Source organism: Melospiza melodia, chromosome 15 (assembly GCF_035770615.1).
Source record: "Melospiza melodia melodia isolate bMelMel2 chromosome 15, bMelMel2.pri, whole genome shotgun sequence".
Classification (NCBI taxonomy): domain Eukaryota; kingdom Metazoa; phylum Chordata; class Aves; order Passeriformes; family Passerellidae; genus Melospiza; species Melospiza melodia.
Genome location: NC_086208.1, coordinates 4,590,047 through 4,613,486, shown reverse-complemented (window position 1 = coordinate 4,613,486; position 23,440 = coordinate 4,590,047). Strand labels below are relative to the sequence as shown.

The 23,440-nt window shown below is 42.6% G+C and overlaps 1 protein-coding gene across 4 annotated transcripts in view; it reads right to left on the bottom strand.

Moving 5' to 3' along the window:
• Nucleotides 1–23,440, bottom strand: part of PEAK1 (pseudopodium enriched atypical kinase 1) — a 113,022-nt gene that overhangs the window by 10,085 nt on the left and 79,497 nt on the right. For 3 of the 4 annotated variants that reach the window (XM_063169459.1, XM_063169458.1, XM_063169460.1), the window contains 3 exons: nucleotides 17,289–17,405; nucleotides 15,323–15,513; nucleotides 7,464–8,212 (listed from right to left, as the gene is read on the bottom strand). In XM_063169459.1, the coding sequence (XP_063025529.1) occupies nucleotides 7,464–8,212; nucleotides 15,323–15,513; nucleotides 17,289–17,405 (1,057 nt within the window). The remainder of the gene's footprint in view (nucleotides 1–7,463; nucleotides 8,213–15,322; nucleotides 15,514–17,288; nucleotides 17,406–23,440) is intronic. The other variant, XM_063169461.1, reaches the window with a different exon arrangement.

Sequence of the window (23,440 nt, the reverse complement as noted above, 5' to 3'; positions counted from 1 at the left end):
TCTCTATTTTTCTTTCCACTATTCAATCCTATATCAACTTCACAATGAAGTGACAGCCCTTCTCCTTGCTGATTGGCTAAAAATTGATTCCTGATTCCCATCCTTGAATATGATACCTTTACAACTGGGGAAAATATAACTTTCCCCATCTTTGCTTATTTTTGAAAATACCCAGCCCTTACTTCTCCTATCTTTGTTCCTAATCCTCTGATTTGTGTTGCTCTTTCTGGATTCTCCCCATGTATGAGATCTTTCTCAAGAGTGGTACCTATAATGAATTCAGAATTGCAGCTCCAGCATTCAGCAGAACAAAGCTTTGTGTCCAATGATCCTCTTTGCAGGATCATTGTGTCCAAGTGTCCAAGAACACTTTGCAGGAAGAATAAGTTACATTACTAACTCCATGTGTTCTTGAAAACATTCAGAGCACTGTCCACTCTAAAGCAGGAAACCACAGCAGGGCCAAACTTTCCCGAAAATCAGTTCTTAAATTTCATGAGGTCTTGCTTCAGACTCCTCTCTATAGCAATAAAACAGAATTTAAGTTATCAACAAACATTAAATACTAAACAGAATAATGATTAAAACTGATACTAAAATGACTGCACTCATTAAAAAAGATTTTCCCTCCTTATTGTGCTGTTAAGGAATCCAACCAATATAGGGAAAAAATCTCCAATCCCACAAAGGGCCAACATTGATGGCTTTTGGACACTTCCAGCCCTCTTGTTTAATACAGAGAAGTAGAAGGGTACATGAACCTGCATTCAGTATCTGCAAAGACAGGAGAGCTGAGATCTGATTTGAGATGTATTTTCTGCTTCTTGCTTTTTGTTTACAAACACCATGAAGTGAGAAGTGGAAGAGGCAGCTGGGTTATTTCAGGCTGATTAAACTGCTGACTACACAAACACTAAAATCTGTACACTGGGCACCCTGCAATTGTCAGGAGGAAGGGAAAGCTGGGCTTTCTGCAGGCAGCACCCAAACTCAGAGTGTGATAACAAATCAGACACCTGTCTGAATTCATAAAGCAGTTTCTAGAAGACAGACCTGCAGTTATCTGATGCTCCTGTAAGTGTCTGGCTTCTCTTCAGGTAAGTCTTGGGGTTTGGCATTGCACTATTCAGATTCTTTTACATTGCAGGTTCTACTCAGAAGTCTACTTTATATTATGATTTTGCAATAGAACAGTAAATACTGCTCTAATACCATCAATGGGTAATTATTCTCACCCAAGCCTTTTGTACTGGAATAACTCCACTATCACCTAAAACTACCATCTGAATGACAAAGATTTTAAACTTTCAAAATGGTTTGAGTTGGAGTCAGTATTCACATTTGAAAACAATTAGGGAAAAAAAGTGAAATTTATTGGCCTCCCTAGCAAGTATTTTCAGCTGCTGGTGACGAATTGCTAAAGGAGTGCACACAGACCTGCTTTTCTGCTTGTGATGGTTAATTCTGTGTCAAAGCTGGGAAAAAAATATATAGCCTATTTTCCTTTGCATTTTTAAAGCTTTTTTCTGTTCCAGTCATCAACTCAAAAAGATGGAAATCCTGTAGCCTTTTACATGTAGAACATGCTGAATACCTGTTTTTTTGGCACAGGAAGAAAAGGTGAAAACACTTTGACTAAAACACTAACACAGAAAGTAGGATCAATGAGTCATTTGCTACTTGCTTTAATGAAATACATCCAGCTGAGCTATGAAGATATGGTATGTGATAACAGCTGAAAGGAAGGTGTTGATAAGAGCTTGGCCAGCCTTATTTCATGAGCTGATAAAGAGCTGGTTGCTCAAAAGATGAAGCAATGTTGATGAAAAACCCTTCCATATGACGCAAGAAAGCAATGAGAAAAAAGGAGAGTACAAGTAGGAAGGAATGCAAAGTATCCAACTTCCTTTTCACTGGAATGCATTGTCATCATGTATCTTTTCCTTATTGCATCCACATGAACTAAACATCTGTCATGTTTATAGGGACAGGACAGGTTTCCTTATACCCTGCCATTTCAGTTTTCCTCAGTGCTCCCAGCCCAAGAAGCAGGATTTGAACATTTCAGAGCTTCTACAAAATGTTCTGTGTTACCTTTCTTCTTCCTTTATGAGTGCTGTGGCTCACAGTGCCATCAGCTGCCTCTCCCTTCCCCAGCAGGGAATCTCATTCCCACTCTGTCCTGTGCATTTCACACAGCAGCAGTGAACTCACAGCACCACCAGGATTGTGGGAAATGAATTTACAAGCACTGAAAATGAGAAACACAGAAGATCACAAAGACTGCACCATCTGTGCCACTTTGTTGTATTGCACAGAGGGACAACTGCAAATGAAATTCTGTGTAGAATGAAAGCTTGCTAATCCCAAATTGATAGCTTGTTCTTGGCACAACCTTGTTTCCCAAGGAGGCCAGTTTGATCTCTGATTGACCTCATTTTCTTGATCTGGCCTTGGAATAGAGCTTTGACTTTTTAATGATGTGCCAAAACACAGAATTCTGTTTTGCTGTGACTGAACTGGGAATGGGCTGGAAGTTGAACGTACATTGCTTTGTTTTGATCTGAAGCACAGAGTTCTGGGACAGCCTTTAACAATCCTTCTGACAGGAAGCTCCACTAGGAACCTGAATTACCAAATAAAACCACCTTAGCACACTGAGACAAACTACACATGACTAGGATGTAATTGTCAGCTGCAGTATGAACCTGCCAAGTTCAGCCCAGTGCTGCTTACTTCTGCATTCCTGTGTTCTATACCTGGGACACAAACACAAACATTACCAGGAATCCTCAGGTTTTACTGCTAGAACTTCTGCTGCCCTGCAGCAATCAAAGCAATAAATCTGAACTGCTGCTTGTGAGCTGTCTGCACCCCTGCAGTTGCCGTTACCCTCCTGAGCAGCACTGCCACACGTGCTGTGGCCACAGCCAGCTGGCTTTTATGGCTGTTGTTCTGTCTGCACTCTGAATCATGGCTTCTGTGAGTCAGCTGTGACACTGGACAGGTCTGCTTTGAGAGTTTAATTCTGAAAGTGGAACCAGTTTATGGCACTGACACAGTAGTCATAGTGTCTGTTATTCCTTCTGAGTAATCGAATTTATTTATTTATCTTTTAATAAAAGATGTCCCTACCACATCAGTGCTTTATTCAATTCATGTCAGGACACTGAGAACAGAACTCATCCAATCTGCTGGTGCTCTGTGCTGCTTTTACTTTGGTGTAACCTTTTCACCACATATTTGGAATTACTGATAACACTGTGGTTTCAGGGGAATGTTCATCCATATTGCCCCAGATCTACCAACAGCTTAGAAGGTGGTACTGCACTTAGGTGAAAGAAAAACACCTCAGGGGCTGGAATTTTATGGCAACCTTTCTTGAAAGGGAACTTTTATTTTTCCATTTGAAAAACTACTTTTCTGATCATGACTTATGTACTGGTTTTATTTCTAATGTTTCAGTCAAAATAATTTCCACATGGCCTCCTGCAGCTATTTTTGCACTGGGTGTTTACTAGCAGATTAGGTGAGAGTTGAAGTAAAAAGCAAAATAAAGTGCTGGGAAACAACACCCCCTATGAATGTTTACTCTCATATCCACCCCAACAGAACAAGTTGTGCTCGTTCTCCACCAAATTTATCAGAGCAACTTTTACTGGTGAAACCACCAGAATGGAAAAGTGCACTGGTACATTCACCTCTACAAATCATTCATTGTTCTAAATTTGATTCAGCAGTAGTTAAATGGTCACAGATGAATTTTTAACAATGCTTTTGTAACTATATTTTTGGAAATAGAATATTAAAATGCAAATTTTAGGTATCAAGAGTATTAGCATTGTTTGGGGGTGAATCTCTGATTTTCTACAAAGAGAATAATAATTTTAAAAATCTCATTATGACATTGTTTCTCAGATCTAATATTAAAATCATAAAATTTGGGAACCGTCTGAATTGTTAGGCAGTGTTGCTTGGGTAGTTCTGTAAAACTCAAAAGAGCTACATTAATTTACACCATCCAGAGATGTGGCTCCACTTTCAAAGAGTATTTCTAAGACTTGATCCAAAATAACAGGAAGACTGTTTTGGATTCAATTGGCACACCAGCAATTTTCATTTCACTGCTTTTTCTACCCTATTTTGGGGATAAGGGATTTAAAGTGGCAGGAAGACATAGGTTATTTGTTGAAGGTAGATTATTGTAATTTGGCTCACACAAAATACACCCATGGTAGTAAAAACCAGCATATTTGTTAAAGCTGAATTCCCCAAATCTCTGTGTAATGAAACAGCAATCTGTGGTTATGAGCTTTTGGACAAATCTGATCCTGGACTGATGGTTTATAAGCCAAAGATCAGCTTGGGGCCAACACCTTCCTCTAGCACAGTAAGTGCCAGGGGGGTATTTTCAAGAGGAACTTTTCCCCTCATCCTAACAGCACAACAGCTCCTGGAGACCTCTGCCTCAAGGGTATTTTGTGCATACTTCACTCACATCTATTACCAGGCAACAGCCCTTGTTAGTCAGAGAACTATTTTTAAGAAATCTGAATTATGAAAAAAAATGTAGCACCTATTTGACCATGTTGCCCTGCTTTCTTTCTTCTCTCTGGCTTTCTACAAGGGAAATGTATTGTGGAGGACAGGAGATAACAGACCAATGGCACAGGGAATATTGTACAGGCACATCTGTGATGTGCAAAGAGATACCACATTAGTGATAACTCAAACCTGCCAATAGAGAAAAATACCCCTTTGGGCCCTAGAAGGAATCATTTTGCACCACTGTATTAAAGCAAAACCTTCCAAACCAGCCATGAGCAATGCCAGTGCTGATTCTGAAGCACAGCTGACTGCAGGCAGGCTCATGGGCTGGCTCTCCTTGCCTGCTCTGTACCACTGCTCATGGCAGCTCCAACACATCTACATCTCATTTCACATCTTTTCCAATAAGAAGTCCTTAATAATTAACACAATAGAAATGGTTAGACCCAGATATCTGCATTAAAAATATGCCTCTTCAGGTCTCAGAAAAATATTAGCTGCACCAATCTTACCTTTCAGTTTTTTATATCTTGTAAACAGTCATGCAGGAGTGGTAACAATGTTTAATTCCTGTAAAGCACCACCCTTGTGAGTATGTAAAATAAAAGGAATAACAGCTCAGGCCTCACACATCTGGGTCAGGCAATAAATGTTTTATCTCAGTTTCAACAAGGAGGAGTCAGAAGTTCAGTGATTTACTCAAGGTCACACAGGAAGCCTGACAGTGCTATGAGTCTCAGCTGTCCTCCTCACTATCTTCCTACCAGATAAGGAATGAGAAATGCAGAGTTACAGCACTCAGAAAGAACTACCTATATAAAAGCCCATGAAATAACAATATCTTCTGAGATAGCTGCCAGCTAAGCACTCATATATTAGTAGTAAATCTAGTAAATCTTATTTCTTTAATGTGTTAGCTGAAGAATTTATAAGGCAAACACTGATGGCTAGGCAGAGCTTCTGAAAGGCTGGTAATGAGCACTGGTGAAAATCTAAGACCCTATATGGGAACAGAAAGGTCTATTGCCCTAGAATTTACATTTAAAAATACATGGCTCTGAAAATGAAGAACTTTTCAAATTTTTAGGAAACCTTTCCTAGCTAAGAGTGATGATTTAATTTCCTCTGCATGCAGGTGAATCAAAGGATTTTGTTATTGTGAGTTTGCAAAAAACTGCCGACACATGTTAAAAGAGCACAGCTTTTCTTTCAAAATGTCATTAAGCAGTGACCACAGTAAAGACTAAGATGTGTTGATTTCTCTTTCAGTCATTTTGGAGCTGCAACAAAAACATGGAATTAAACGGCAGGTACCAATGGCACAGATGGGTGTGGACAGGAGGAAGAGCCTCTATCTTGGGAACCTTCCTTCTCACCTCTGCCAGCAGCAGCCCTATCACTATGGGACGTGGAGCAGAGTGGCTGCTGTCACAGTTTGCCACTGATGCCTGGGGTTAGCATTGCTGCAGTCCCTACCCTGACAGGGGTTAGCATTGATCCAGCCCCTACCCTGACAGGGGTCAGCATTGCTCCAGCCCCCCTACCCTGACAGTGGGTTAGCAGTGCTCCAGTCCCTACCCTGACAGTGGGTTAGCATTGCTCCAGCCCCCCTACCCTGACAGTGGGTTAGCAGTGCTCCAGTCCCTACCCTGACAGTGGGTTAGCATTGCTGCAGCCCCCCTACCCTGACAGGGGTTAGCATTGCTGCAGCCCCTGCCCTGACAGGGGTTAGCAGTGCTCCAGTCCCTACCCTGACAGGGGTTAGCATTGCTGCAGGCCCTACCCTGACAGTGGGTTAGCATTGCTCCAGTCCCTACCCTGACAGGGGTTAGCATTGCTGCAGTCCCTACCCTGACAGGGGTTAGCAGTGCTCCAGCCCCTACCCTGACAGTGGGTTAGCATTGCTGCAGCCCCCCTACCCTGACAGGGGTTAGCATTGCTGCAGTCCCTACCCTGACAGTGGGTTAGCAGTGCTCCAGTCCCTACCCTGACAGGGGTTAGCATTGCTGCAGCCCCTACCCTGACAGTGGGTTAGCAGTGCTCCAGCCCCTACCCTGACAGGGGTTAGCATTGCTGCAGCCCCTACCCTGACAGTGGGTTAGCAGTGCTCCAGCCCCTACCCTGACAGGGGTTAGCAGTGCTCCAGTGTAGGAGCATCGGGGGGTCGCACCATCGGGATGGACGGAGACAGAGATCTCTGCAGCCAGGTCGTGGAACTTGGGGTTTATTGCAAAGGGCCTGGGTGCAGGGCCCTGCTGGGAGCTGCCAGCCACAGCTCAGAGCAGCCCAAGAGGGGTAGAGAGGATGAGAGGGTAAGAGTGTAAAAGGGCAAGAGAGCAAAAGCATAAGAGAGTGAAAGGGGTAAGAGAGTAGAAGGGGTAGGAGGCAAGAGGGCGAAGTTCCCGTTCCCATACAATAAATCATCTTCTGTGTTGAATATTCTGATTCTCACTAACCAATCTAGTACAATATACAAATCCTATAGCATTTCCATACAGCCTATAAGAATCACTACATTACCATACTGTGTTACATTTTAAACCCTAAAAACTCCTCTTTGGGCCCCTTCTGCCAAGCTGGCAGGGTCTGCTGGACCCTTGGACCTGCCTGCTTGCAGAGGGTGCTGTTCCATCAAAAGGGGATCACCTTCAGCCGGCCACACCGTTGTTTTCCTGTTGTTCAGTAACTGAGGTATCTCAAAGCTTGCTTTCATTTCCATCTCACTTACAGTTCCATATTCTCAAAACCTTTTGCCAGGCAATCATATTTATAAGGCTTTCCTGTTTCATCTTCCCCAACACTCCAGCCCCTCTACCATGACAGCATTGCTCCAGCCCCCCTACCCTGACAGTGGGTTAGCATTGCTCCAGCCCCCCTGCACTGACAGCAGGTCAGCATTACTCCAATCCCCCTACCTTGACAGCGTAGTTGTTGAGGGGGTCCTTGGCGTAGGAGGCAGGGTAGTACACGGCGTCCCCCGCCTCGCAGCAGGGCTTGTCGCTGGTGAGGCGGAAATCCGACCAGCTGTCCACGCCGAAGCGCAGCTGGTCCTTCTGGCCCGCCATGAACAGATCCTCGCACTTCAGCGCCAGCTTCTTGAGCGAGTCGGCGTGCAGGCCGCGGATCTTGCCCACCACCTCGTCCCTGTTCTCGATGCCCCGGTAGAGCGCCTGTCTCTGCGGCTTCTGCACGCCCCGGGCCTGCCTGGCCTGCGGCAGGCGCCGCCCGCTCAGCGACTCCATGCTGGTGGAGCAGCGCTCCTTGATGCTGCCCGTGGCCAGGCTGGAAACGCTGCTCGTGGCCGAGGCGGCCGCTCTCAGCTTCTCTGAGGGCCTGCCCAGGGAATCTCCCGACTCGTTGTCCAGGACCTTGAGCTCCAGGCTGACCGAGGAGCAGGCGCTGCTCGCTTCCCAGTTGGTGTCAATGTCGTAGGTGGGGTTGGCCATGATGCACAGGTTGTTCTCCAGAGCCTGCTTCTGGAGGTCTCGGGGAGTTGGCTCTGTGTTCGCTCTCAGAATTGTTTTCTTTGGCAGTGGAGGCGGTGTTGGCTGCAAGTTGTTCACTGTCTCCTGGTCTGCCAGCCCTACAAAGGCAATGGCATCATCCAAAGCTCCTTTGGGTTGCCTGGGCTGTTTTGGAGGGATCATAGCTGCTCTGGACTGCCCTGTGGAATAAGGTAATAGTGAGAGAAGATTAAAGTACTTCATATGTGCTGCTCATGTTCGCACTCTGAAAAGAAGTTTAAGGCAAAAAACCCCCAAAACCCTGACTAGGACCTGCCCCCCCCAACATTTCAAAAACCCCTAGATACATACATGAAAAGATGAATTAATTAGCAAGTCAATGACCAAATCAGCATCATATATATCTAATTACATCCAGCCAGTCTTGATTTCACCTTGGCATATATATTGAAATCGGCTTCAGTGCTAGCAGAGCTGCCATTTTACATCCAGCAGACCAATGACAAGAACTGCAAGCAAAACCAAACCTCCATTTGACACTTTGGCCAAGTCCAGTTTCAGCAATTACACCCAGTGTCCTATAATTTCTTCTGCAGTCAACTGAATGTAATATTATTTCTTATTTTCTACTCAAATGTGCTAAAACTAAGGGTGGATAACAGTCCATAAAACAATTGGGAAATGCACTAGACAGGCTGAAAATCCTATTTCAGAATGAAATCCAGAAACTGCCAGACACAAATAACAGTTTAGATACTCTGGAGGTCACATCAGGCAGTCAGGATTGCCCCAGCAGATTCACACAGTGAAATCAAGGAAGTCAAGCCAACTTCCACTCAAGTTGACAAGTGTGTTGCCATCAAGAGCAGGATCATAATTTGACAGAAATAGTTTCTACCCTGCACTTAAAACTGTTGTGCCCTCCCTTTGCCACAGGTACTTTTGCTGGCAATGTTACATTCAGAGATAACCAGACCTGGCTTTACCCAAGAGATCCCAAATGGCAAGTATGTACACACAGGCTGGGATTTTCTAGTTTCAGACATTTGTGTGAATCCAGGGAAGATAAACTTCCTGTCATGTGTTGTGGATGGCTTTTATCAAGGACATTTATGTTTCATAAGTGCCAGAGTCCTTGGAAATGGAGAATAAATAAATGACAATAATATAATGGAGAATAAAAACTAATAAACACAAAATACAAAAGACCAGCTCACTGCTCTGGGACAATTAAACTGTTGGTACTCATATCAATTTGTGATCCTTCCAATTAACTGCTGCTTTCAGAGAAATTATTTTATAAGTTTTCTACTTCTCCTGGGAGGTTCACTGACTGTCATGGTAAGGTAGGAAGCCAGCTCTGACAGTTGAAAACAGCAGACCTGAAATGGATGCTCTGAATAACTGCAGCTGAGCATCTTTTCTAGTAAGGGAACAGACACTATAACTATTTGAATATAATGTGCTGAATCATAAAATCATTTTGGCTGAAAAGTCCTTTATTAAGATCAGAGTCCAGCTGTTAACCTAACACTGCCAAGCCCACAAAATCCTTGTAAAGAGAGGACTAAACTGGAAATCTAGGAGGATCTAAGATCCAGATCTAAATTACATCACTTCAACCCATAATTAATAATTAATGACTTTGCAGTTTGCAAAAAGAAATATTAGCTTCCTCTGCTTCTTAAGGTAGGTTGTTACAGTTTTTATGAACACTACAGAACCCGAAATCCACATGGCCAGGATGTACCAAACCCTGCAATGCTGGATAGAATGCTGAAATACACCTCCTAATTTCAGAAGATCAGAGAGGATCATATTTCTATATGTATCCACAAACAAAACAACCTTACACCCTTTCTTAGCAATTGTTCTCTTGTCAGTCACTCCAAGGAGACAGCATCCCAAATGAAAGTTCTATCCCCATCTTTTGTTTAAGCTCCAGAAACCCTCAGAAAAGCCTTATGGATTTAATGTAAGTCTGGCTATTCCAATGTTTAAAAAAACCAAGTTTTGAGCAGGAAAACTATCTATCAGTTTTGTACATACCTGATATTCAGGGAAGACTGCAAATCATTGTAAAGGTTGCTGATAAAAATGTAACTCGTGGAGGGCTGGAGGGACCCGACTGTTCCTTTGTATTGCAGTGAGTGTTTGCTGTGCTGCAGCATTGAATGCTGCTGCCAGCTGGGCACTACAGGAGCTCTGTCCTGAAGTTCCTTTTGCAGAGGTGAAGTGTGGGATGAGTCCAAGTCAAGAGCAGAATTGATGTCTGTGTGCCAGACACACATCCAGATGCCTTCTGCTTAATCCTGAGACAAGTTCATTTCTACTTGATACCCAATTCTCTTACTCATGCAAACATGTGTCCTCTTCCACAACTGCTCATTCTTACAAAATCTGTGACCTATGTACTTCTCCCCAGCAACGCTCTGTGCTAAAGAGCACTTGCCTGTTTTCTCCTCCTCACCCTGCTCCCCTCTCTGCTGGGACAGCCTGGCTGCTGGGTTTTACAGACACTGCTCAGGAGGCACTCTGCTAAGGGGCCTTGCTCTGGGACTTGCAAATCAGAAACAAATCAGAGCCAGATGCACATCCTGAGCAGCAGCAGCAGCAGCAGCAGCAGCAGCAGCAGCAGCTCTCTCCAGGAAAGGTAAGATTTATAAGTGTTACTGCTCCCATTCTCTTGTTTTTTGTCTGCTGTAATGACTCTGTCCTCCAAAAGTCACTCACACAGAGGAGAGTGTTGGGACTGCAACCACGGCTGCTTTTGCACAGCTACTGGCACTGTGACATCCAAACAGAATTGGAGAAAGTTTTCATAACCAGAAGTTGTTTTTTCAGATGTCTGGAGGGGGTGGCAGGTTCCAGAGAACTGAATGTACAAGTCATTCTGTAGTTACTGTTTCAAGTACTCTCAGCTGAGAAAAAATGAGTTTGTATAAAATGCTATGTTACAGTGTGGTTTCTTCCCACAAGAACAAGTTTTCCATACTGAAATCTAACCATCTGTATTATCCAGTTGAAAAGTTTCATGTCTGCACTGTCTCTATGCTGAGTTCCAGCACTGTACATTTCTTTCACTGCTATTGGGCCAGTCTCCAGTTTAGCTTTCCCCCAGCATGGCAGGAAACTACAGGGCCAATTTTTATAAAGTCATTGCCCAGCAAGAAAAATATTGTCTTAAATGTTGTCCCTGTCAAAGGCACAAAAATGTCCTTTTGCATAGAAATACCAGCAGAGCATTAATTTCTTTTTCTTGCCTATCCTTTCCTTCTCCCCTTGCATGCTTAAACTCATCATTTCCTTACCTACTGCACAGACTCTCCAACACTGCAAGTTCAGCCTGAGCCACACTCTTGGGAGGCAAAATGAAAAGGAAGAACAGGGACAATATTAGGCTACCACTTGGAGAGATCTTTGAAGTGGATTCCAGACTGCTCAATGACAGAAAAAAATTTAACTCTTTACAGACAGCAGATTTCTACAGAGCTTTAAATAATTCTACAGCTCAAAAAGATCTTCCATTATAGAATCTCAATACACTATTTAAATATTAATGCTTAAGTCTCCAGACACCATGCAGAGTTCTGAAACTCTGAAAGACATCTGAGAAAGGCATTCAAGTTTAATTTTTCTGGGTAACTGATTTATCATCAGACTTTGCACTGCAGCCTATTTATGTTAGCTGCTGAAACTATCAAATCTGACATCACTCCTTAATAAACACTTACCCTGGCTGATAAAAATAACCAAACCATGAAACAAACCCACAAATGCCACAGCAAAAGCTACCAGTATGCCTCACAGCCCCAGCTCCAATAAATGCTGTGCAGGTACACCACCCTGCTATGAACCTGTCCTGTACAGATTTGCACTAAATCCTCCACTGTTTACACATGTAGTGTCCATTGAATAGTTCAAATCTTACCAGAATGATGATAGATGTTAGAGAAATGGAAGCTAACCTTTGTTAAGTAACACTGGTGGTGCATGTGCAGTGTCTCAGCAGTAACCTGAGGCTGGCACAGGTCTCCTGGGAGATGCAGGAAGAGAATCTCACTTTGTTTGCTTGGTGACTTGTCATGTCTTGCTGCCCACCCTCCATTGCACCACCTCAGACATTACCTGTGCTAATTATGCACTACACAAAATGCACCAGACTGATGCTATAATCACTGTCTGTCACTGAACTGTCAGTTTTCATCAACAATGATCTCATTACTTTATTTCCAGCCTGGCTAAAGCACTGTTTTCTGCCCTGGTCCAACTGACTGACTGAGGCAATGTCCCATAGCAGACACTGTGATTGGAATTTTTTTTCCAGTGTCAGCAGTCACAAAGCCTAGAAACTCAGCCTCCTTTTTCCCCCATTTCTTTAGGTGTAAAGAGAAAAACAGCTGATAATGAAATAACCTATTTTTTTTCCAATGGCAGAAAAACTATCCTGAGTATACTGAGAATACCTTAATCTACTTACAGCCATGCAAATTCAATCAAGTCAATTTCCCCAACAAATTCACACAAAGACAGAACAATTTAAAGATTTGTAAAGGAAAGGCTTTGTCTTCCTTATCATCAGTTACAGGGCTTACCTGAATTAACTTCTGTAACAATAAAAGAACCCCTTACAAAAGAAACATCCAGGCCCTCCCTTACACAGCTGAACATTTGTTTCTTCATCTTGATTCAAGTGGCAGCCTCTGGATTTTGTTAAATTGTTGATACCACAGGTCCCCCATTGCAGTTCTGCCCACCACATGAGCACCCCCACCATGATCAAGCCAAACTCTTACTTTGATAAACTGAATGAATTCAGATTCTGAATTAGTCCCTATGAAGTGCTTGCCTCAATACCAGGCATTTGCAAAGCTTTTCTTTAGAGCCTGTGCAATTTTTAAAACATTCTTCTTAAACTGTGGGCAACAGAGCCTCACTGTGACCACGGCAGTCAAGAACCTCTCTCCTCCTACTCAAGTTTCCTTTCATTTCCACAGCCAGGAACACACCTTATCCTATCATCATAAAAGGTCCAACTCTTTTATGTTGTACCTGACTCCTGGAGGAGAATCCTCTGTTTTGTAAGGTTTGTCTCTTGGAAGGCCAAACCAAATATATTTGAGGGCAGTACCTGACATAAACTGTTACCTGACTGCAGATGAAAATTCACCAAGGCTTGCAATTATTTCTGTTCATGACACTTCATGAGTGCTAAGGCATCATGAAGTGTCAGAACTGAAGATTAGCCATTTATCAGCGTAGAGACATATTATCTGCTTTTTAATAAAAACCACAGAATATGTATCAGATCAGTTTAAAAGGTGAACCTTGTGCATTATGCTGCAAATTGAGATGTGCACGTGATGCATTTTACAAACTACAAACTGCAGCATGCAGCTCTAACTGCAGCTGAGGCAAGAGTCAAATGTGATGTAACTTCTCATATTATCCTTTCTTCCAGTTTCACATACCAGGATTTGTTAATTCTACAAAAGATAAGGTTTTGCTGCCCAGGTGATGCAAGATGTGAAAACAAGTAGGGATTATTCTCTGTCCCTACCTAGAAATCTCTCTGTTGCCATCTGAACTAGAGAGTGAGGCTGGCTGAATAAAGCAGGAAGCCTTTGAAGGGCAGCCAGGGAGCTCAGTGCCATTTAGGGAAGCATTGCTCCTAGCAGCAGGCAGCTCTCCCAGCCGGAGCCAGGCAAGCCCCACAGCTAATTAACCCTTTCACACCAAAGGTACTTTGGAGACAGCACAGCTCCAAGTGAACCCACGGTGAGGAGAAGGTTTTGAATAAATTGCTAAGGGGTTGACTTTTTTATGGCTTTAAAAAGAAACATTCAAACTTAGGAGCAGCACTAATACAGGCCAGGACTGATGGAAGGGATCTCTTGGGACAGGCAGGCAGGGTCAGCTGGAGCAGGTTGTCCAGATCCTCTCCAGCTGGGCTGGAACTTGTGAATATCTCCACAGGCAGAGATTCCAAAACTCCTCTGAGCAAGCTGTTCCAGTGTTGATGGTATTTTGCTGCACAGGATAAACATGGTACAGGCAGTACTGATGCAGCCAGACCTCAACTGCCTGGATTCTGCCTGCAATGTCCCTGTCTTCTAAATACAGCAAATATAGATACAGATACATACCTCACTAAATTGAAAATAATTCATTATATCTATGGGTAATTCACCATAAAGATACAGATTTTAGTTTTCCCCCTTAGAGGAGGAATTTCTTGGTATTTGTTACCATCACACTTGGATAGGATATTTTTCCTCCTTATGCTTTATCAACAATACCTAATTAATGTTTTAATAGCAGAGTGCACTAATAAGCTGGCCACTAATTCACATTTAAGTAAAAAAATGCAACACTTTCACTGAATGTCTAAGGAATGTGGGCACCTGAGGGTTTAAAGTTCAGTCCTTGATCCCTGAAACCTGTGTGGACATGCCAAACTCCCTGTACTCGTGAGCCATCTCTACAAAATCACTTCACTCTTGGCCAAATGCTTAATGAGTTGCTGTGTACAGGATTGGGATGTTCAAAAAACATGTACTGGGATATCCTGGAATGTAAATAAATGAGAGATTTTGTTGTTCTAGAAAACCTGGCTGTAGGTATCCCTGAATTCACAGTGCTGCAAATCAAAATGCTTTAGAAAATCAGGCTGATAATATTGACACTGTGCACTGGGAGATGCTGCTTTACCTTGCTCCCTTATCTTCCAGAGAAGCCCTGCATCCATGGACCTCTTAACAAGTCAGGAATTCAGTAATCTTTGAGTAGCACCTTCAGGACATTTGTATCTCATTGGGAAGGACTAAAAGTGAACTCTCTGACCAGGATAAGAACAGTTTCAGCCAACAAGAGATGGGTACAAATATTTTAGCAGTTATTGATGCTCTAAAATACAAAGCCCTATCTTTTGATCTAGTTTAGGAAAATATTGAATTTTATTTATTCCTTCTAAAGAAATTAGGTAATTTGCTCTGTATTTTAAACATCTTTGACAAAAATTCCTCCAAAGAGATAAAAGAATGTTGATTTTAAAAAATCATCTGAGATGTTCATCACTAAGGGCAATTAAAAGACTGTTTTAAATTACAGGAAAACAAACCTTTGAGTTTGTTGAATCTTCACTTTCTTGGTTATGACCTCTGAATGAGACCATATATCTTTATTTTCTGTAAATCAATATTAAGCAGTTAAAAGTTACCATTATGAAGACGTATTGAGCTGTTCAGAAGAAAAGGCTCTTCACACCCTGGCAAGGTCTCCAAAATGCCATCCAGTTCCCGTGCACTCACCTAGGTTGCTGTAGGTAGCGCTGCAGGTGCTCAGATCAGGAGAGTTCGGAGCTGCTTCTTTCTCCTCCGGGCCCGGGGCGCCGCGGGAGGCGGGGATGACGGAGGCGCTGCCCCCATTGTCCTGCTTCACAAACACCGCCCTGGGGACACGCGGGGACAGCTCCTCCAGGGCCGGCTCCTCGGGCACCTGACTGAAACAGACACACGGCGTCACCTGCACTGCCGGCCCGCCACACTGCGGCAAGGGGGTCAGATGGGAAAGGAGCAAGCTCTTGCACCCTCCTTTCCTAACTATCTACAGTTTTGCTTTTCCTTAGTGAGAAGGAACAACTCGTGATTGAAATAGTAACATGTTAGTTACTATTATCGTGATTATAATAATATATAGCATATGAGAGTTCGTGCCTTCGATATAAAAGCTACAATAAAATGTTTTACAGCTTGACTACCATCAACATCCATACTCATAAATGTGCAGGCATGATTCTGGGTAAAGTGAGTGGGACTCAGGACAGCAGCAGAGTTTAGGGTGCTTTTTGCCAGTGCAAGCAATAGTGCCTCAAACAAATATAACAGGGTATAGGAAGTAGGATTAAGTCCCAATAAATGCATAAAACTTCAAGGATACATTTTCATATCCTGGTAGGATTTTGGGAACCGACACTCTGGGAAACAGACCTCATTTAGGCCAATAATCTCTTTCCCATATAAAATTCTCCACCGTTAAAATCCATCTGCATTAGGCCAACTGCAGAAGGCACTGAAGACATTCCTCTGTGCCTGCTCTTAGCTGTGAAGTTTTAATCACACTGAGATGACTTACAGCACAGAACTCTGAAAATTGTGCATTTACTTGGTTTCCATGGATATATTTATTGCAGTATAATTTAAAAATGATGCATTATATGCATGAAAAAAAGTCGAGATTTAATAAAACCCCACAATCATACTGAAAATATAACAGCAATTATCAATAATATGGCACAAAAACATGTCAGAGCAAAAATATTTCCATGCCTTTATGTTCTCTCACTTGCAGGAACAAATACTCGTTACAGGCCAAATCTCAAGAGCATATGTGCTGTTTGCTAGCTCTCATTACTACAGCCTGATCAAATACAACAGGAAGAATTTGAACTACTTGTGACTTCCATTAGGGACATGAGTAACACACTTCCATCAAAAAACAACCAGCACATCATGTATCTGCAGAGATACTTATTTTTTGTGATAAGGATTTCAAACTTCCACAAAGAGTTAACACAGTAAATGACAGGTATTTGTCTATGGCAAAGGCAAACCCCTGAAAATCCTGGGACACAATCTCGTAGCAATCCCCAGTAAAAGGTTCCAACATGCCAATGCTCTGCATGACAAGACCCAGGACAGTGCAGTGAGCACATGCTGTTTCTGCTCAGACTCATGAATTTTAACTGCAGGCTGACACAAACCAAACTCATTAGAACTTGTTAGTAAAAGAGAAAAAATGGCATCAGTTCAAAAAGATGTAATCTTTAATCAGCGTACCAGTTTTTGTTCCATTTTAGTACCATGCATAGGAATGGTGTGAAGAACATTCCATGTGCCATAAATATATCCACATTAAAGAGTTAACCTCAGTAATTTCAGAGTAAAGCAGACATAAAATTAAAGCAGTAACAAGGCTCTCAGGATAATTGAACTGAAGGCTTGTAGTTGCTGTAAATAATGTACATACCTGCATTCCTCAACAGGAATGTTTTAAGAAGAAATAGGTTCTAATAGCTTCACAGTTCTGTCATTGCCACAAACCAGGAATTATCACATCTCAAAGTAACTTTTTAGTATCACTTGGTGAGGTAAGAACATACTCATTCTCCAAACCAGACACATGCATGCACATACACTAAACCTAAGCTCAGAAGCATTTTGCCAAAGTAAACCAACAGCTAGAAAGGAAGAAAGAAAAAAAAAAATACCAACTCACCCACTGTACTCACTCACACAATTCCCCATTAAAGGAAATTCTTTCAGGGCCTTCTTGAGTCTTTTAATCATGTCTTGAAACTCTGGCGAGCCATTGATTCCACAGTGTTCTGGTGTGCTACAAGTTGTGCAAGCTGTGAGCAAGAGGGCTGAACTCTGCACAGAGTGATACACCTACTGCACCTTAGTGTTTACCTTCGGGGGCTGGGCCCTGCCAGAGCCAGCACAGCAGCCCTGCCTCCTTAACTCCTGCCCTGCCTCCCTGCAGGGCCGGGGCTCGGCTGCATCACTGCTCTGGAATGGGCTATGGCCTCACTCGTGCCACTGCTCCGGGAAAAGCACGGCTCAGCTCTCATCGGGAGCTTCGGCAAGTGACACTAACCTATTGTTAAGAGTTAGAGAGTATCTCAAATCTGTATTCAGGGCCTCAAAAGAATACATTTTAAACCACAGCAATTAGAGGTCAGGTCATGAAATCCATGGGGAAATGCTTCCCAGTATCTTAACGCTGAGAACAGAGAGATCAAGCTTGTGTACACAGTGCAAATGTCAGCCCTTCGGTGGTGCTGGCAGGACACAGCAGGAGTAAAAGGGGAACCATCCTCACTCAGGGAGCTCCAGGAACCACATCCCCAGCTGCTTCAAGAACTAAACAGTTAAAATAGCTGGTGTTTTGAGGAAAGAGGAGCAGCTGATAAACAGGCAGTTCTCTCAGATTAGAACCATTAGAACCTGATTTAGTGTAACTTTCTATCTGCTTACTGGTAACAAGTCATACTTACAGCTATCTCCTTATTTGGGATATTTATAGATATTTTGCCAGGATGGATTCTTTGATGCCTTGCATAAGAGCACATATTTAGCATCTAGCACAGTGGGCGCAGCCTCCTCTGTCCAAGTTTTTTTCTCTTCTCTTTTTTATTTCAAAAACAAACTTCATAGAAATTAATTATCTTAGAGAACTCTGCTCCTCAGGCACAAGTGGCTGAAGCTAAAAAATTATTCAGTTAGTGGAGGAAGCAGTCCTCTGCATGCAGAGAATGTGTCTGTTTTCCTAAGTAGCTGAGATTATGTGAAGCAAAAAAACTTGCCATAAAAATGACTGTCCTTCAGACAACACCCCACTGAATTCATATACTTGTCATTCACGTGTGCACAGGCTCAAAACTGTCTTAAAAGTGTTATTTTTCTGCAGGGACAAATGCCTCTCTTTCCTTCAGGCTCTCCTCCTGCATGGATTTTGGAGGCCAGCCAGAAGATGATGTGGTCTAACTCGCCTCAGTCTTTTGGGAACAGCAGGATGCAGAAAGCTGCCTGTGTAGGGTGTTAATTTTGGTGAGGACACTGGAATCACAGCTCTTGTGTGACCTGTGTTCTCCTCTATTCAGAGCACGCCTGCTCAATTAGGGAGATTAATAAACAGCAATGAATACGAGGGAGATAAAGTGGAACGCTCATAAGAAGTGATTGTGAGAGTGTATCCTGAAATAGGGTCAGATCCAGAGGTAAAGGTGAGGGAACACAGCTCTGTACATAACAGCACACAAATCCCAGTGGCAGGAATTAGTGACAGAGACAGAGAGAAGCAGATGTGGCCTTGGGGCCAGCACAGACTCTGATCTCCTCCCTGAGTGGACATCAGCACAGCAGCCATCAATGGCAGCTGTACAGTTGGAGATGGCAAGGAAGAGAGAGGACTTTGCTTTGCACACACAAAAACCCAACTGTGTAATTTGCAGCTATATTAGTTTCAAAGAGAGCGCTCTGAGATGCCCTCAGGCCCTGCACTTTTAAGCTAATAAAGCAAACATAAAGCCTAAACTGACTGAATGATGCTTGAGGGAAAATGCAGAGGTGAATGGCTGGAGGGAGGTCAGAGGCCACCCTACCCAGAAGTTCTCCTCAGACCACTGCCCACTCTGTTCCTGCAGAGCCCTGGGCACAGAGAGGCAGTGCCCAGGTCTCAGTCACAGGGCACTGTGCATACACAGAACATCCCAGCAGCTCCTGCAGCTCAGTCCCTCCTCACCACCACCAATAGCCACTGAAGAGGAAAGTGATACAAACTTCTCAAATGACAACCTGAAACTACTAAGCCATGAAGTTCATTCTTAATTCTGATTCTTGAGCAGCTGGCTTAGTCCTGAAGCTTGAGAATGTTTTTTTTTTTTTAGATCTTGTATAATGCGATGTTTGCACGGATAAAGGGAGTACACTCGATAATCCAGTAAAGACATCCTGCTAAGCTCTTTAGTGTCACTGAAACTTAATGGTAATGACTTGCACAGATTAACTGTGCATTATAAAGAAGATATTTTTCTTTATCCATTTTAGGTTCTCGGTCTTTCCATTTTACAGACTGTATTAGAGGAGTTAAGAACAATACATGATTTTCCATTTCCTAATCTAAATTTATAAAATAATAAATGGTAAAGTCCCCTCTGTTTGGATCTTTAACAGTCCTTGGTGTTTACAAGTTCTCACATAAAACGTTACCAAACTTATTGCTTAATGCACATGCAGAATTTCCAATTGTGTTAGAACTGGAAAATGTTCTAGAGAAAAACTTCACAAGTTTTTAACTTCTGAAATGGTTGAAGAAAGCTAGTTAATACTTTTAAAAGCACAGCTAAGTACTGCTGAGTAAGGTAGATAAAGCTTGCTGACACCAAGATAAGAAAAGCCCTAACATGGATTTGACAAGAAGGAAGAGCTGATCCACCTTAAATTTTCAGGGAGAATTCCTCCCGTTTCAGTAGACTTGCTCAAGCAAGGAATTTCTTTTCATCTACAACATCCTTGAAAATGTTCATCAATTTACTTGGGCTGTACCTAAAAGGTTCTGGGTTCATGTGAGACCCTCACCCTAGGAGTTATACCAGAAGCCCTCCAAACAGGGAAGGACTTTGTTTTAAACAGAGCCCTACTGTGATTTCACAGATTTTCTTATCTTCCCAAGCAGTTTCTGAAGCAGCTGTGGAATCTGCAGGACTGGATCAGACACAGTGTGAAAGTGGAATGTGGTAGTGGTGGTTATTCCTGCCTGTCTCTGGATGAAATTCTGATCTTAATGTATGGCTACATTGTTGTAGAACAGTGATTCCCATTGTTTCCACTGAGTGATCTGTCACAACACTCATACTCCTCTGTACAGAGCTCAGATCTATCAGTTATGAGATCAAATCCCTTCACAAAAATTAACACAATCTTAGGAATTAGATTGGTGATCACAAATTTAGCTATGAAGAAAAGCTTCCTTATGTGAACCAGAACAAAATCAAATACAGAGCTCACTACCTGAAGGAAGTATTTCAGGAAAAACAGAGTTTTACCTTCACTTCATCCAAGACTGGCCCAAAGATCCCATAAAGTAAAGTTATGGCTGACTTGCAGCTGTGAAAGGAAACTCCTGAGTTGAGCCTGTAACTGAAATGGAGATGGCTGTGCCCAGCTCAGATTAGTTCAGCTCTGATGTGCTTTCTGAGAACAGCCAAGGCAGCAGCAGGACTGGGCTGCACTTTGCTTTGAGGAAATGTCTCAATCTAACAAGTTGCTGCTGGGTATGAGCAGTGATGTCTCAATGAAGGAGAGAAGCCTTTACCTTGTGAAACTCCACTAGGAACACTCTGATCCATAAGATAACAAAGCCTTTGAAGGATCTTTTTGTTCAGCCTGTGATGAGTGGATTGCAGCTGTGCTGTCCCACCTTCATCAATTACAGTGACTCAGGCCAGAAACACCATGGTATCTTTGGTCAGTTTTAGGTTTTGCACTGAGAACAACTGCTGGCTCATGAACTAAAGGTGTTCTCATTCTAATTAATAAGAAAAATGGCATGACTGCTGATTTTTAGCAAAAAAATTATCTATCTACAAGTTTTCAGTAAATTTAGTATATCATTATTTGCAAGCTTCTTTTGAACCAGTATTTGTGCATCCTGCCATCAAACAGAAACAACCACACTGACAAATCCAAACCAAGTTCCTTTGTATGAGAGATAATTTTCAGGTTTCTGAAAAACTGACAGTTTTGCAAGTGCTGTTCAAAGGAAAACTGACCTTTCTAGTGATAGCTTGAAATACCTTCAGCTGTTTTGTAGTTGTGTTATCAATCTTTAGCAGCTCTGTAATCCATTGCAAAGTAAGGAAATACTGGATCTTCATTAAATTTGCTTTCAAGATCCCCCAGTAATCTGACATTTTTAAAGCTTATCTTATTTTCCAGGGCATCAGTTTGTTTTTTCAGAGAGCTTGCTGTTCTTGGTGTTCTGAGTTAGGGAAGTGTCCTGTTCACTGATGGCTATCTTCAGGTCATCCATTCTCCTCTAAGCCTCTGCAGGCTTAACTGAACATTCTAAACATCTTTTTCATGCACATATTTTAGCCTGAATTACAGCTAACCTTCTACTAATACCTGGAGGGTTAACACAAAACAAGCAAAGCTTCTCATGGGTTATGCCTCCTGCTTGAGCAAAAATGGCATTTAGAAATCCTGATTCTCACCCACCAGGATATTAAAAACGAAAGCCAAACCCCTCAAACAACAATAAAACCCTTCATTACGTGGCATTATAAGGCTTCACTTGGTGTCATTAACAACATTAAAAAGTATTAAAAAACCCTAAATAACTCAAGGCACCAAGAATATAAGAACTGAAGCATAAAGCTACCCACAACTCAGCACCTCAGTGTACTTTCTTTGAAATCTGTAGAACACCAGGGAACAATACTGTCAGAAAGAAGAAATTCCAAATCTAACATGTGGAAAATTTCAGTTTTCACTGGGGAAAATTCTGAGATATGGTTTTGACCAACATCCTTGTGACTTGAAGAGAACTGAAGAGTAAACACGCTTTTTGGAATGAGTGAATGAGAGATCAGTGGCCCACTGCCTCCAAGAGGAAGGGCAGGAGGAGAACGGGACACATCCCAAGAGCACCATCTCCAGGGCAGTGCCAGGATCCCTGGCAGGCTGCTCCTCTCACCACCCACAGAGGAGCTGCTGCCTCCTGCCCATGCCCTGCCCATCAGCCAGCTGCTGTGCCTCAGCAGTGACTGCCAAGCTCCTTCTCTCCTGGATCTCTGCCCTGGCTCACCAGAGCACAGGACCTGGGCACTGAGAGCTGGGGCAAGGCGAGCTCCTGATGGCACTGGAACCAAAATCAACCTCACTTTCCCTGGCTTGTCCCAGGGACAGGAGAGAGAAACCAGGTTCCTGTAAAGGAACAATCTCTGGCAATCCTTTAACTTGCCCTCTAAAGGCAGCTGCTTCTCACCAATTCATTTAGGGCAAATCCAGAGACTGCACTATTCTGGCACTTGTCTTGTATAGAGGAAGAAAACCAAGTGATTTTGCTTTAGGACAAGTGGCAGTCAGTTTATGGTAAGCTCTAACTATGCTCATACAGAGATTTCTATTAGGTTAAAATTGTTTTTAGCTAAAAAACACAGCAGTTTTCTTGTACAGAACATGGAGAAAGAAAACAAAAACTGTCATGATACATTTTCTGGGGCTCATAGTTCACAAAAATTTTGGTTGTGTTATAATGAAATAAATAATTCAAGTTTGAGCCTACTTTGGAATTGGTTTGTGTAATAACACTGGAAGACAAATTCTAACACATCCACAGCTGTGGTCCAGCACTCAGGGAATTCTACTCTGCCCACATGACTGACTGCAACTGATGTGACCAGCTCTTGCTGGATCTAATACTGTGCCAGGGGACAAAGCACAGTCACTGCTGAAGGCCTTGCAAGACAGACATAAAACTATTTTGTAGGCACCCTAATTCTGTTACTACCTTTTTACAAGGTTCATTTTGAGAGTGCTGCAGTGATGCTGCAGTGTGGTTAATTAGCATCTGTTGAATTCTTGGGCATGTGAGGTAAAGTTAGCACAACAGCTTCCATGAGTCACAGATCTTTTCATTTCTATTGTACTTCTCAATAGTAGCCTCCTATTTCTGCTGAGAAATTCTCAAGTCTCCCATAACACAGAAACATTTCTTAAAGCAGAAATTCAAGAGAATGGATCTGATCCAATGGAACATGACTATTGTGACACATAAGTGAGCCTGCAAGACAAACTCTAAATATCAGGTACTGCTTCTAGTAAATGCTTTACATTGTTTTTGGTATCTAACATAGCAGAAAG